General features: G+C 36.8%; 3 protein-coding genes and 1 pseudogene across 3 annotated transcripts; all 4 read right to left on the bottom strand.

Moving 5' to 3' along the window:
- Positions 1-8,254: 8,254 nt before the first annotated feature.
- LOC107466945 (2-hydroxyisoflavanone dehydratase) lies at positions 8,255-9,461 on the bottom strand. The gene is made up of 2 exons (XM_016085944.3): positions 8,981-9,461; positions 8,255-8,884 (listed from the first exon to the last, which is right to left on the bottom strand). The coding sequence occupies exons 1-2, from the start codon at positions 9,369-9,371 to the stop codon at positions 8,328-8,330; spliced, it is 948 nt and encodes a 315-aa protein (XP_015941430.1). The 5' UTR covers positions 9,372-9,461; the 3' UTR covers positions 8,255-8,327.
- A 746-nt stretch (positions 9,462-10,207) lies between these two features.
- LOC107466944 (2-hydroxyisoflavanone dehydratase-like) lies at positions 10,208-11,346 on the bottom strand (annotated as a pseudogene).
- A 203-nt stretch (positions 11,347-11,549) lies between these two features.
- On the bottom strand, positions 11,550-15,034 carry LOC107466941 (cysteine-rich receptor-like protein kinase 25). Its single transcript, XM_016085940.3, has 7 exons — positions 14,061-15,034; positions 13,661-13,813; positions 13,395-13,510; positions 13,062-13,272; positions 12,708-12,945; positions 12,349-12,499; positions 11,550-12,242 (listed from the first exon to the last, which is right to left on the bottom strand). Exons 1-7 carry the CDS (start codon positions 14,878-14,880, stop codon positions 11,853-11,855), a joined length of 2,079 nt encoding a protein of 692 aa, XP_015941426.1. The 5' UTR covers positions 14,881-15,034; the 3' UTR covers positions 11,550-11,852.
- Positions 15,021-16,052, bottom strand: LOC107466943 (2-hydroxyisoflavanone dehydratase). The gene is given in 3 exon segments (XM_052254395.1): positions 15,021-15,610; positions 15,613-15,700; positions 15,786-16,052. Coding segments are annotated over 3 exon segments (945 nt in total).
- Between the last annotated feature and the right edge of the window lie 9 nt (positions 16,053-16,061).

Below are 16,061 nucleotides of genomic sequence, written 5' to 3'. Positions count from 1 at the left end.
AAATTTATAACTTTATGACATTAAATATTAAATTAAAAATTATCAGAATATTAACGGTGAGAATCAAATTAAAAATAAAACCACAAGTAATAACCAAATAACTTCGATTTATATTTTAAAAAATTCTAAATTCCAAACATAAAAATCGAAAAGAACAAAAAAAAATAATAACTCAATAAAAGACAATGTTTCACCAAAACAAACATATGTTTGGCATTATTCTATTAGATAGACTCTAAAAGAGATTCCAAAACATGTGCATCCAAATTCTCAAGTTTCTTTCTCAATCTTGATCTTCTTGCAAGTTGAGATATCTCCTTCCACTTTCGAATCTTCCGACTCCGAGGATAGTCACTTAGTTGGTGTAATAACACTTTCCAACAATTCAGATTCATCATTGGCCGCAACTTCAATGGAGAATTCAAGCAACAAATTCTGTACAAAAAACCACGTTAAATTAAAGACTTCTTTCTAACCTTTGATTTTATCTCACTAATATTTTTGAATAAAATTAAGATCTAATTTTAAGAGAACAAACAAAAAAAATATTTTTTGAACAAATACCTTAGTACCTTCTACTTTCTCCCCTTCAATGATTGAGGATGTCTTTGAAATTAGAAACAAAGCACCGGTGTAGTCAACATCCTAAAATTATAATTAATTATTATTTATAAATTAGATACTACTAATGACCAAGAAAGCAAAAAATAAATTAATTTTTAATAGAAGTACACTTATATATACTCACAATTTGAATAGGGTGAGTCTCTTTGAATTTATTTATGAGATCCACATTATTAGTCATCTTCTTAACTTTATAAGAAGGTGAAAAATATGAAATATCATATATTTGAACTTCAATGATGAAGAGAAAGATCTTATCAATTAGGTTGAGTAAAAGTGTAGGTGTATCTGATAGATCTCCTTTCTACAGGATATTACGTAATATATTAATAATAAATAATATAAAAAGTACCAATAAAAATATCTTCACTAATGCTTTTAGAAATAAATATTGGTTAGATCTTACCAATAGGAGTGGATCAAGTATCTCTACACAGCTCTCTTCCAAAACTTGTTTTGCCTCATTGTCAAAGACTACATAACATGCACAGTCAGAATCATCAATGACACCAACGTACACACAAATTGTAGATTGTAGGATTGATGTTAGCAATTTTGTGAATATCAGCCATTGGAATAAGTAGGGAGATTTTGGATATATGTAAAGAAAGGGATTGATGTACTTTAAATTGTGGTGCTTTACATCTCTCATAACTTATCCTTTTATAGTTGTATCATAACTAAATTTTTTAAAATTTGGTTGACTTTAATTTAAAATTTAAAAAACAACAAACTAAGTTAAACAACCCAAATTTAAAATTTAAAAATAACAACTTAAATAAATAATAATTTAAAAATTCTAAACTAACGTAAATATTTATTTATTGTAATATTAGTATGTAACAACCGAAGAATAATTAACGTAAATTTTTTTAAAACTCTAAATTTCTTTAAAAGAATTTATATAGCTACAATTTAAAAAAAATCAATAAAATTTTAAAAAATTATGCTAAAAAGAATTAACAGATTTTTAAAAAATAGTGTTAAAATATAAAAAAGAACAATCTAAATAAAATTTAAAAAATAACAACTTAAATAAAATAATTTAAAATTTAAAAAATAACAACATAAGTAAAATAATCCAAACAAATAAAACAATTTAAAATTTTAAAAATAACAACCTAAGTAAAACAACCCAAACTTAAAATTTGAAAATAACAACCTGAGTAAATAATAATTTATAATTTATAAATATAAATCTAAAAATTTCTAGTAACGACACGTAAGCAAATAAACTCCCAAACTCAACGTATGAGCGCCACGTCAGCAAATGAGCTCCCCATTTGTATTACTATAAAGATAATCAATATTGCTGCATATAATATATTATATTATGAGATATTTTTTACATCCAAACAATTTTAGCCTTTAGATCAAGCATTTTTTCCGCTTTTTTCTTTTCTCACACTTCTTCTTTTTTTTTTTCGCGCTTCTTCCTCTTCTCTTCTCTCCCGTGCTTGTTTCTCTTCTTCTTCTCATGCTCGTTTATGCATAGAGCGTCTTCTTCTTCGCCTTTTTATTCGCATTCCTCCTCCTCCTCATTCTCCTCATTTTTTTGCGCGTTCCTTCTTTTTAATCACGTGTTTTTTCTTTATTATCATTCTTTTGTTATATTTATTGCTGTGTTTTTTTTATCTTTTTCTCCTTCTCTCCGTGGTGAAGTAACATAGAAGGTGAGGAGAGAAAAAGTTTTGAATTGTGTAGAACATAAATGAATCAAACATGTTATTATAGTGAAACAATTGTATAGTATTAAATAAATGGAACATTATCCATTATATAAATTCAAATTCGAACAGCTTTCTGCATAACACGTATTCATGGTAGTACTGAATGAAGGAAACATAATCCATCGTATAAAATCAAATTCAAACAGCTTTCTGCATACGTACTCATGATGAAACAATTGTACTGAATAAACGAAACATAATCCATTATATAAAATAAAATTCAAACAGCTTTCTGCATAATGAACCGAACACGTACTCATGGTGAAACAATTGTATAGTACTGAATGAATAAAACATAATCCATTATATAAAATCAAATTCAAACGGCTTTCTGCATAATGAACCAAACACGTACTCATGGAGAAACAATCGTATAGTACTGAATGAACAAAACATAATCCATTATATAAAATCAAATTCGAAACACCTATGTCTACATTTGTAGAGATTATCAATTCAATTCATTTTGTTGAGTCTGTAGCGGAATTTTGACTTCTAATAGATCGAAGGCAATATAAAATTGAACACTACCCACAATAATGCACTAACTATAACAAATCCAATACGAGAAAATAGGATCTGAATTAACTTTCTTTCTTATTTTTGATGATGTTTCAACTACATTGTTACATAAATATATATAGTATCATCTATGCTATAATTTTAATGAATGAGAATAAAATCCTCCTATGAAAATTCCCTACAAGTTCTTTTCTATTAAAACTCCTTGCAAACCTTATTTTACTCCCTAAGTTTGCTCTTAGCCTTTCTTTTATTCTCACAATTCTCTACCTCGTTCACAATTTGAAATCTACTCAAATTTTGGACGATCAAAGTGTGGTATTCATATTTGGTTGTATCATTTTTACAATGACTGTCTACGTACCCTTGTTCAGGATCAAACCAATCGTAGTTCCTCTATTTCTCCATGTAATGCCTAACATGAAGCAATATTGAGCAATTCTAAACAGTGTTGGAACTTGTTTCCTGACACTACTTTAGATAACATATCAGCAGGGTTTTCATCTGTGTGTACTTTTATAAGAGAAATGTTACCTTTCTCTATAACATCGCGCACGAAGTGATATCTTACATCAATATGCTTGGTACGAGCATGATGAACCTGATTTTTAGCCAAATGAATTGCACTTTGACTATCACAACTCAGATTCACGCAATCTTGTTTCATCCCCAAATCATCTAGAAGACCCATTAGCCACAATACTTCTTTCACTCCTTCTGCTACTGACATGTACTCAACTTCTGTAGTAGATAGTGCCACTGTAGCTTGTAACATCGATCGCCAACTAACTGGAGCAGTGGAGCACCTTGTATTTTATATACACAACCAGTCATAGAACGTCTTCTATCTAGATCACCACATAATCAGAATCAACAAAGCCGCTGATTTGACATGATTTTCTACTAAAGCATAAACATGTGTCAATGGTACCCTTCAAGTATCTTAATATCCACTTGACTGTTTTTCAGTGTGCCTTACCCGGGTTTGCCATGAACCTGCTAACAACACTGACTGCCTGTGAAATATCTGGGTGTGTACACACCATAGCATACATTAGGCTACTGACTGCACTAGCATAAGGTACACTTTTCATGTAAGCCTTATCCTCTGCTGTTGTGGGAGATTGCTTACCAGAGAGCCTAAAATGTGGAGTCAACGGCGTTACTACCGATTTAGTATTTTTCATTTCAAACCTTTCAATGACGTGCTCAATGTATCCTCTTTGGCTCAAGAACAATTTTTGACTTGATCTCTCTCTTTTAATTTCCATGCCTAATATTTTTCGTGCAGCACCCAAGTCTTTTGTTTCAAATTCTTTACCAAGTTGAACCTTTAACATATCTATCTCTACCTTGCTCTTAGAGACAATAAGCATGTCATCCACATACAATAGAAGATAGATATAATCACCTCTAGGAAGCTTACAAATGTATACACAACAATCATAATTACTTCTGGAAAAGCCTTGTTTTAACATAAAGGAGTCAAATCGCTTATACCATTGCTGAAGAGATTGTTTCAATCCATATAGCGATTTTCTCAAGCGACATACTTGACTTTCTTTACCTTCAACCTTGAAACCCTCAGGTTGATACATGTAGATTTCTTCCTCTAAGTCACCGTGCAAGAATGCAGTCTTCACGTCTAGTTGTTCCAACTCAAGATCATGCCATGAGCGACAAGACTTAAAAGCACCCGTATGGAAGTGTGTTTCACCACAGGAGAAAATATCTCATTGTAATCAACACCTTCTTTCTGTGCAAATCCCTTTGTTACTAACCAATCTTTGAATCTTGTACCATCTGACTTAGTAGGATCTTCTTTTCTTTTATACACCAACTTACAACCAATTGCAGTCTTTTCCATGGGCAATGGGACCACATCCCATGTCTTGTTCTTATGAAGAGATTGCATCTCTTCCTCCATAGCGACAAACCAACTATCTCTATCTTTGTCTTTGATAGCATGTTTGAAGGTGACCATCTCATCATCCTCCACTGAGAGTGCATAATCTACCAAGTTTACCTGCCCATAATGTCTCAAAGGCTTGTCTGACCCGAACTTCTGAACAAATTTATAATTTCTCTTTGGCCTAGTAGATGCCAAAGAATCCTGATGCTGCTATTGTAATGCATGTGCATTTTCTCGCTAAATTTTCTCATGATCAAGTTCATCCGCTGCGTCATCTCGAGTAGCATTAGGATGCTCTGCCTGAACATTACTAGAGTCTATTTGTTGGTATTTAGACTCTATCTCCACCGCTTGAGTATTTGAAATTTTTCCAACATCACCATCATCTGGCACCATATCTTTAGACAAAGCTACCATAGATCATTCATCAAAGGTAACATCTCTGCTAATTACAAACTTATAATCCTTTATACTCCAAAGGCGATAGCCTTGAACCCCTCTTGGATACCCCAAAAAATTGCCTTCTTAGCTCTATCATCAAGCTTATTATCTTTGACATGATAATAGGCTGTGCATCCAAAGACTCTGAGTTTCTCGTAATCTGTATGTTCCCCTGACCACACTTTTTAAGGTGTGTCTCAATCTAGAGAAGAATGTGGGGATCGATTCACTATGTAGCAAGCTGTAGCAACCGATTCTACCCACCATTCTCTGCCTAACCCGGATTAGAGCGCATACACCTTGTCTTCTCAAGTAGCGTACGATTCAGTCGTTCGGTGACTCCATTCTATTGTAGTGTTTTTCTAACTGTCCAGTGTCTTGTAATGCCTTCTCGCTCACAGAACTCCTTGAAAGCCCCATCCGTGTACTCTGTGCCATTATCAGATCGTAGAGTTTTCAACTTCCTACCTGTTCGATTTTCAACCATTGCTCTCCACCGCTTAAAAGTATCGAATACCTCATTCTTATGTTTGAGGAAGTAAATCCAAACATACCTGGAATAATCATCAACAAAAGTAACAAAAGACCTGGAACCACCCTTGGAAGTAACTTTAGTCGGGCCCCAAACATCAGTATGCACGTAGTCTAACAACCCTCTGCTTTTATGCTTGCTTGTAGAAAACTTCACCCTATGTGCCTTTCCATACACACAATGCTCACAAAATTCTATTTGTGGTTTCTTCATATTCTTCAGCAAACCTTGTCCACAAAGCAATGATAGACATTTCTCTGATATATGTCCAAGCCGCATGTGCCATATTCTTATGCAATTTGTTTGATCTCTACTTCCATCGATTCCAACTGCTAACTCACCTGTGACTATTTTCCTCAAAAGAGAATAAAGATTACCGTGACGAACTCCCTTCATAACTACCAAAGAACCACGAACAACTTTTAGTACCCCATTTTTTGCAACTATTTTGCAACTATTTTTCTCCAACAAACCTATGGAGATAAGATTTTTTCGCAAGTCTGGAATATGCCTCACATCTTTTAAGGTTCTTACTCCTCTATCACGCATCTTGATTCTTATAGTATCCAACCCCACAGTTTTATAAGCATGATCATTGCCCATTAAAACTATGCCATTATTTATGCTTTCATAGGTAGTAAACCACTTCCTATTTGGACACATATGATGAGAGGCTCCTGAATCAAGAATCCACTTACTGGAGATTTCATAAGATTGTTCTGTTACAGAGTAACAATCCTCCTCATCATTTGAGACGTAGCTTGCTTCTTGCTTTTCTTTTGGGTTGTCGTTGTTCTATTTCTTGAAAGTTATCTTTTTATTTGGACAATTTTCTTTGAAATGTCCAGCCTCACCACATTTAAAGCATGTTCTCTCCGCATGAGGTCTAGATTTTGGCCTAGACTTTTCATGCTTATTACCTTTTCCTCTTTTATTAGTCCTTCCTCTAGCCGCGAACAATCCTTATGCTTGATCATTATACTCTCTTCCATTTGAAGATGACATTACACTTGTAGCAACCTTATGTAGATCATCAGCTAAAAGTGATTCCCTCGTCTCATCCATGGTCAGAATATCACCCACTAGCATCAATGTCTGCACCAGATTTTCAAAGGACTTCGGTAATGAAAGTAACAATATGAGTGCTTGGTCTTCATCATCAACCTTCACATCTATATCCTTTAAGTTTGATATGATCCTATCAAACTTATTGATATATTCTCGAATTGAGGTGCCTTCCTCCATCTTGCATGTATACAATTTGGATTTTAAGTAGATCCTGTTAGTTAGAGTCTTTGTCATGAAGTTACTCTCTAACTTTAACCAGACGCCTACTGTAGTTGCTTCTTCGTTCACTAAAAAAGCAACATCCCTCTCAAGGCATAAGATTATTGCAGCCCGTGCCTCAAGATTTAATTCTTTCCAATCCTCATCTTTCATTCCTTCCGGTTTTTTCTCTTTTCCCGCTAGTGCCTTGTGTAACTTTTGTGATATAAGCAGATTTTTCATTTGCATCATCCAATAGGAAAAGTCATTTTTTCCATTGAACTTCTCGATTTCATATTTGCCTACTTTGACATTACTACTAGTAGAAGCCATTATATTCAAAATTGAATTTTACCACTCAAATAATGAATAATATAACGTTGACTCTTGATACCAATTTTTGAGTCTGCAGCGAAATTTTGACTTCTAATAGATAGAAAGTAATATGAATTTGAACACTACCCACAATAATGCACTAACTATAACAAAGCCAATACGAGAAAATAGGATGTGAATTAACTTTCTTTCTTATTTTTGATGATATTTCAACTACATTGTTACAGAAATATATATAGTATCATCTATGATATAATTTTAATGATTGAGAATAAAATCCTCCTATGAAAACTCCCTACAAGTTCTTTTCTATTAAAACTCTTTGCAAACCTTATTTTACTCCTTAAGTTTGCTCTTAACCTTTCTTTATTCTCACACATTTCAATTCATATTCAGAGCATCTATGTCATTCAATTCAGTTCAATTTGCAATTGCATTCCATTCAATTCGATTGAAAAAATAATTCATTAGCAAAATGTTGGTGTTGTTGACTTGTTGGTAATGACAATAGCGAAAGAGGAAAAAAAGAAAAAGAGAAAAAGGAGGAGGAGAAGTAAAAAAAGAATCTGCGTGCACAAATAAGGAGGAGTAGAAGGAGATATACGTGGATTTGAAAGAGGAAGAAGATGATGTATGCGTATATTTGAAGAGAGAAGAAGAAAAAGCATGGAAAAGGAGAAGAAGATAAAGCGCGGGTAACGACGCTATTTTAACGATAGTAGCTTTTATACTAATGACGCTCTTTTAACGATAATAGCTTTTATTAATCTTAAACTTACTTAAATAAAATTTGAATGAAAAAATTGTTGGACGTGTAAGATAACCTTGTATTATATATCTATTTTGGTACCAAAAACATATTACATTTTACTATAATTATGATCGATTAACTTGTAGTAATTGTTCCCCAAATTTATTGCCACTGCTCAATATACTTATTCATAATAATCAGAAACATGTTTGGTCAAACAAGGAAAGAGGCTATGCGACTAATCATGTTGTTGGAGTTATGAGTTTGAGGATGATAGATCTGAAAACAGTGTTCCTCTCCTTCAACTTCAATAAGTTCCACGTCACCATTCCACCCACTCTTCTTCACAGCATCACAGTACCAAATCCCTCTGTCCCTAAGCTCATCTTTCCCAGCAACAAAGATCAGAATTTTAGGGCACCCAAGCTCCTTCAAGCTCGCTGCACCAGGTGCCAATGGATTTATCAGTGGGTTGTCAATACCACCCGGTGCATCAGGGTACACGAATTTCCACACCTGCATTGCTGAGCTCTCTTCATGTCCTTCAACTGGTTCGTTCAGAATCGGCTTTGAACTCCAGAACAATGGAAAAGCAAGCACTGCCCCTGAGATTTTGACTTGGTTCGGTAACTGGTCAACGCGGAGCAATGCGTAGTGTGCTATGTTTGCACCCGAAGTGTCACCTCCTATGTAGAATCTGTTGAAATCTCCATGATTCATCAACCATGGCTCGCTCTTGTTGGAACTGATCCAATTCAATGCATACCATCCTATACGAATACAAATACGTATGCGAATACTAATATAAGATAACAGTGATTATCTAATTATCAATGAATAAAGTTAAAGTTGTTAATTTGACTAACCATCTTCATATGCAGCAGGAAGAGGGTGTTCTGGTGCGAGCCTGTACTCTATGGAAGCTACGAGAACCTTTGCTTGTGAAGCTATGATGTTGAGGTAGCGTTGGTGGAGGAAGGAGAATGCGGATTCGAGGCAAAACGCGCCGCCGTGGAAGTAGACCAAGATTGGAAGCTTCTGGTGATGGTTTTCAAGTTTTGGAAGGTAAAGCCTTGCAGAGATTAAAGGGTTCTCTGATATGACGATGTCTTTGGATGAAACTCCAGTGTCTGGGTCTTGTGGTGAAGGTGGCACATACGAAGAGCCAAGAAAGCGTTCAACGGTTCCATCCTTGTAAACTCTCAGAAGAGGTGGAAGCTCTCTGTCTATCTCCTTGGTGGTGGTTGAAGAAGCCATTCAAGTTTTGAGGGAATAGAAAACAGAGAGAGTGGTGTGAAGAAGAAACAGGGGTAGGTGCAAGAAAACAGAGCATTTATTCTGATTTTTAATACTGCTAAATTAGTTAATTACTTATTACTTATTTACTAATAATAATCAACTCAAGTGGCTAATTGAGTCAAAATAACAATAACAATAACAACAAAAGTCAAACGTCACTTCAATTAAATGGTAATGGAAAACACAAAACTTGTTGGCTTCCTCGTGCCGCCCTACCTACCCAGTGATTTGATAATATTATTATCTGCTTCAAGGTAGTGGATGGTGGCAAATCTACATCTACCCCATTTAAAAGCACACTTTTTTTACAATATACTTTTTGGGTTTGGTCATTTTCCCAATGGAAAAGTATAGGGAGTCAATGGTCTAAGTGTACAATGGAAGTTTAAAAAGTATTAGAGATATGACCATTAGTGTTACATTGCCCTGTCAGGTTACGCTTTTGGAATGAGTGGGTTCATGATATGGTATTAGAGTTCTAGATCCAAAAGGTCAAGGGTTCAATTCTTGGTGAATTCCAAAATTAACTTAAGTTTTTAGGATGAGTGATTTTATGACATGAGATGTTTATTATCCCTGGTATTCGGATGGTTATTCTGGATAGTGTGGGTAATGTTCATTTTATTCATGGACCAAAGGTTTAGCCCATTGTACACATTGTACACTTAGGCCATTGGCTCCCTAGCACTACCCTTTCCCAATTTTACATTAACGTGAAATATTTGTGCACTGCCCTTTCTTTATTAGAAGTTTGAATACATTATGTTGCGGCACATCACAACATGCTCAAGTGATGAATCAAGTAAGCGTTCTATTATTCAGATAAGTAGGAAAGATCACCTCACATCACAGAAAAACCAACAGAAACAAATGAAATAAAGCAAAAAAGTTAAACACATTCTTCTACTCCTGGAGAAAAGAAGCCAAGAGTTTGTTCAATTTTAAAGCATTTTCAGTCTCAGGATGCAACACATGATAACAATGATCCTCCTCTGCCTCTTCAAATAGTTCAATCTTGCCATGCCACCCACTATTCTTGACAGCCTCATAATACCAAACCCCTCGATCCCTCAGTTTAAATTGATCCTTTCCAGCAACACACACAATCATCTTGGAGCACCCAAGAGAAGCCAAGCTAGGTGCCCCTGCACTCATTGGGTTGATCATTGGGTTATCTATTCCACCTGGCGCAGAATGATACACAAACTTCCAAGCCAAAATGCTAGAATCCACCTCAGGGTCTAGAACATTTTCTGATCCATAAAAGAAAGGGTGGCACAAAAGAGCACCAAGTACTCTAACATTGCCCGGCAAGGCTTCAGCGCCAGCGCGCATCGCAATGTTATGTGGATGTTGGCACCGGCGCTGTCGCCGCCGATGAAGACCTTGTCAAAATCACCATTTTCAATCAACCAAGGCTCTGTGTTAACTGTGGTTTTGTTATCAGAATGAGATGCTACCCATTTGAGAGCGTCCCAACTATCATGGTAACATGCAGGGAGAGGATTTTCTGGTGCCAGCCTGTACTCCACGGAAACCACTATGAACTTTCCTTGTGGAGCAAGGTAACTGTTGATATAGTCATGGAACCACTGAGAGAAAGGAGATCCCAAGAAGAATGAACCGCCATGAAAGTAGACAAGGATGGGAAGTTTCTCTTTCTCATTGGGGAGCTTTGGAAGGTAAATGCGAGCGGAGATTGGAGGGCTGTGTGAGATGATTATGTCTTTGGATGAGATACCGGTTTTTGGATCATCAAGAAGTGGTGGCACAAATGGTATTTGTATTAACCGTTCGACGGTGCCATCACTGAGGACTCTGATGTATGGAGGAACCTCTGTAACAATCTCTTTCTTGTTAGAGGAAGGTGTGGTGGTGGGTGTTGCAGAAGCCATTTCTGTTAATGAATTGTGAAGTATGCAGTTCCTGGGGCAAAAACGTGCCTAGAAATTTTGTCCCTTCAAAGAAAAGTATATATAAGCTAATTTTCATGAGGAAGTTTCTTTGGAATTAGGTGGTAATTCAATAAAAAAAATGTAAAGTAATTTAGTTTGATTATTTATGCGAAAAGTCTAGGTACGAAAATTCAAGGATTGACTTGACTTGGGATGAACTATGTGTGGTTATGTTGTAGCAGAAAATTCAAGGATTGACTTGGTCGTCTCTGATAATTGTTAATTGTGTTTGTAGTGATTTGTGAATTATCATTATCCATTTGTTGATGACGACCAGAGAACTGAGAGTGATCATCTTTTGTAACAAGACACTTGTACCAATTATTAGATTTAAGGTGTCTAATATAATACAAATTTGGGTGCCCAATACTATTTTTGTTTCTTTTTAGCAGGGACTATGAGCCCACTACGCAATGGGCAAATAACTAAATGATTAGTGAATGAAGTTCAGTTTGGAATTTTAGTTGAACAAATATATCACTAGCTAGCGAGGGTAGACCTCTGTAATGGAGGTAGACACATTTGAGTTTTCCATCTCCTTTGATGGCAAAGTTGGCCGATTTATTGAACTCTGACTTGTGCTTGTGTTTGTAGACTTGTCTGATGATGAGTTCACCATCTCTTTTGTTGGGAAATTGGAGTGAGATCTGCTCCCAATATAACCAGCTGGTGGTTGTGCAGGACTTGCAAGAGTAACTGTATGGCTGTTTAGCATTAGAACTATAGCCTGCATTGTTGGTCTTTGTGCTGGATCCTCTTGTACACAGCATAACCCAACATGGATGCATTTAATTACTTCGGCTCTTGAATATGATTCTCTCAGACTCGTGTCTAGTAGCTCCAATGGGGTCCCATCTCTCCAATGTTTCCAAGCCTGTGAACAATAATAAAATAGTACATTTAGGTGATATGAAATCAAAGAAACAATTTTAATTTGGCTCTAAAGTGATACTACCAAAGGAGGGTTGGACTAAGCTCACATAGTTCAAGAGGTCCCCTGCATAGCCTGAATCATAGAAGGATGTTATCTTCTTTCCTGATACTATCTCTAGAACTAAGACACCGAAGCTGTAGACATCCGTTTTATCAGAAAAGTGTCCACGCATTGCATATTCTGGAGGCATGTATCCACTAAAAACAAGATAAATAGTATCTTAGCAGTGGTTTTTACTTGTGAAAAGTGATAAAAGAAAGATGAATAGAAAACAAAAACTTATAAGCATTCTTATTTTTCAATTAGGATGTGACTTTCATGTTGACCCCCACCCCCTCTCCTTTTTTTTTTCTGTTGGATCAAATCATGAGTAATAGTAGATAAGTAAAATAAAGAATAACTTACATTGTTCCAACAACTCTATTGGTGTTTGCTTGAGTTTGATCAGCACCGAAAAGTCTTGCCATTCCAAAATCTGAGATTTTTGGGTTTGAATCCTCGTCTAGTAGTATATTACCGGCTTTAAGATCACGATGTATGATTCTGAGTCGGGAATCTTCATGAAGATAGAGTATTCCTCGAGCAATTCCTTCTATGATTTTGTATCGTCTTGGCCAACTCAACTGGTGTTGTTTGCTGGCATCTGTGTTATAAAAATAAATTCAAATGGCGAATAAGAACTCAATCCTTACTTCAATTACAAACTTAAGCAATTGCATTCACTGAAAATAGTCATCGTACATATTCTGATGGACATACCAAATAGAAAACGGTCCAAGCTTTTGTTTGCAACAAATTCGTAGATGAGCATTTTCTCTTCTCCATCCAAGCAAAATCCGAGTAGCCTAACAAGATTTCTATGTTGGAGTTTGGCTACCAAAAGTACCTCATTCTTAAACTCAATTATTCCTTGTCTAGAGTTTCTTGATAGTCTCTTCACAGCAATATCTTGCCCATTAGGTAGTGTACCCTGAAAATTCAAACATCCATCCTGTTAAAACTTCTATTGTCTATTTCAAAACCAGAATGATCTAATTCTTGGAAAGTATCACCCATGATTCTAAAATTTGTCAACAATGCCATAGTATATACCTTGTAAACCTCACCAAATCCTCCTTCCCCTAATTTATTGCCACCAGAAAAGTTGTCTGTGGCCTCTATGATTGTATCAACATCAAATTGCAAGAACTCTACGCTGGAAATTTGAACTGCAGAAGAACATAGAGGATGGAATTATCTAACAGCATAACAGCCTAGAATAGATTCAAGCATATATGACTAGAAGTTTCAAACAAAGTGCCAATGTTATAAGGGAAGTGAGAATCCAAGTGAGAAATGAAATGAAACTTCCACATTACCACTACTTTCCAGAGTTCCCTCTGGCACCGAATTGTTCTTCTTCCTTCTTGTCCGTGTAGATATGATCCATAAGGTAGCCAAGAAAAGCAACAAAACAATCACAATTGGAACTACAATTGCGATTATTAATACTGCGTCTATATTGGATTTATCTGTAAAAATTGAATCACCATCCACTAATATAAGTTACCAACTGATCATGTTTCGTATACATTATAGTCAAAATAGTCGCTAAAAGATCATCAATTTGGTACTCAAAACTATCATCAATTTAGCATTTCAAAGATCAATTTGAGGCATCTAATCTTTGGAATGCTAAATTGATGCACACATTTCTTACCATTAACCCATAACATGTTCTAACTAAGATCATTAGAGAGAATTTAAATTCCATAGTACCTTTTGGGTTTGGGTTGGACTGTGGTGGTGGCAGAGGCACATCCATCTCATGGTAAAAGGGGTACAATTCAAACCTAACATTACAACTTGGAATCAGCACTCTTCCTCCTAACTTTCCATCACAGCAAGAAGGTAATTGTCCAGTTCCTATTTTGAGGCATTTCTGGCATCCAAATTCTGACAAATCCGGTGTGCACTGTGCTAGCGTGTATAGAGTCTGGAAGCTTGAAATGTTTGCTTCTTTGGTACCAAATTTCTTGTCAGCGCCACCCTTCGCCGCCTGTTCCGCCACCGAATTCATCGTGTCTCCTAACACCGTCATGAAGTGGCTTTCATCTGGCACGTTTCCCGTGTTGGATAGGGAATACACAGGAACCTCAGCAGCTACAGAGAAAAACGGTTGGTCCGAGTAACGAACCATGCACTCTGCGAACCATATAACCGATTCCTTCCCCACGGGGCAGAAATCAGGTTGAAGAACCTTTTTGGCTGCGGCGGAAACGCAGTCGTGGCATGCGGTGGTGGTGAGGTCTCCACGGCAGAGGAAGGAGCCGTAGATGGTGTTGTTAGGGGTGTTGGCGCCGATGGTAGTGTTGTAGTAACCGTTTTTGGCGGTTGAGGAGTTCGACGTGAGCCATGAAAGGAGCTGGTTGAGGGTAGTTTGGTAAATGCTGTTGGGAGAATAAGTTGTTGTGTTTGGACAGTAGTGAACCGCGTAGGTCTCATCAGTAACTGCTTCTGTAGTTATTAATGCAACAACGCTCAGAGTGATCAAACAAAACAAAGGATAAGGAGCACAAGAGATTTTGAGGTGCAGCATTATTTGTTTTTGAGTGTTCTTTCAGTTGCCCACAGTGGGAAATTTTTTATTAGAAGCAGAGAAAGAGCGAGAGACAGGGTGTATGGAACGTATTCAAGTTCTACGTTGACGCAAGGTGGGTCAAAGTCGTTAAAGAGACATCAAAACACAGATATTTCAAGCCAGCATTTAAGAAAGGAAATACATAGTATACTACTACATAATACGAGGAGAAAAGAAGCCATGCGTTTGATCAATTGAGTGGCGGTGTCAGATTCCGAATTGAACAAATAAAAAACATGATTCTCATCCTTGTCTTCAAAGAGCTGTATCTTCCCTTGCCACCCACTCTTGTTCACAGCTTCGTAATAACAAAGCCCTCTGTCCCTTAAATCATCCTTGCCAGCAACAAGCACAAGAACCTTGGAACACCCAAGTCCAGCTAAGCTGGGTGCACCTGGACCCATTGGGTTGATCATTGGGTTATCAATCCCTCCAGGTGCACAAGGGTACACTAACTTCCAAATCAAACGGTTCATATTCTGCTCCAGATTCGTAACACTTTCTGATCCAACAGGTTGCGAGCCCCAGAAATAAGGGTGGGATAAAATAGCACCTGATATTGTAACAGCACAAGGCAAAGACTCAAGCCCTGCACGCATGGCTATGTTATGGGCAATATTGCCACCGGCACTGTCACCTCCTATGAAAACCTTGTCAAAATCACCATGATCAGTCAACCATGGCTCGGTGTTGGTGGTGCTTTTGGAAGCATGAGATGCAACCCATTGTAAAGCGTCCCAACAGTCGTGGTAACATGCAGGAAGAGGGTGTTCCGGTGCTAGCCTGTACTGCACGGAAACCGCTATAAAATCGGCTACAGAGAGCAACTTGTTGAGATGGTCATTGTAGAGCTTGGAGAATGCGGATTCAAAGAAGAATCCACCACCATGGAAGTAGATGTAGATGGGGAGTTTCACTTTGTCATTGTCAAGCTTTGGAAGGTAGAGGCGTGCAGAGAGTTTGGTGTTTTGTGAGATGATTATGTCCTTTGATGAGACACCGGTTACAGGATCATCAAGGGAAGGTGGCACCAGTGGAAAGCTTCGAGGGCGTTCGACGGTGCCGTCGTCGTAGACACGGATCCAGGTGGGGATCTCAGAGACTATCTTTTTGGCAGTGGAAGAAGCCATTTGAGTTCA

This window comes from Arachis duranensis, chromosome 9, assembly GCF_000817695.3.
Source record: "Arachis duranensis cultivar V14167 chromosome 9, aradu.V14167.gnm2.J7QH, whole genome shotgun sequence".
Lineage (NCBI taxonomy): Eukaryota > Viridiplantae > Streptophyta > Magnoliopsida > Fabales > Fabaceae > Arachis > Arachis duranensis.
This window is presented reverse-complemented; position numbering and strand designations above follow the sequence as displayed.

Bases quoted from the DNA above. Each gene is read 5' to 3' on its own strand.
- LOC107466945 (XM_016085944.3), bottom strand. From the start codon at position 9,371: ATGGCTTCTTCAACCACCACCAAGGAGATAGACAGAGAGCTTCCACCT. The intron at 8,885-8,980 runs GTTAGTCAAATT...GTATTCGTATAG, and splicing joins TCCTGCTGCATATGAAGATG to GATGGTATGCATTGAATTGG.
- LOC107466941 (XM_016085940.3), bottom strand. From the start codon at position 14,880: ATGCTGCACCTCAAAATCTCTTGTGCTCCTTATCCTTTGTTTTGTTTG. The intron at 13,511-13,660 runs GTAATGTGGAAG...GTTCTTCTGCAG, and splicing joins GGGAACTCTGGAAAGTAGTG to TTCAAATTTCCAGCGTAGAG. The intron at 12,243-12,348 runs GTGAGCTTAGTC...TATTGTTCACAG, and splicing joins CAGGGGACCTCTTGAACTAT to GCTTGGAAACATTGGAGAGA.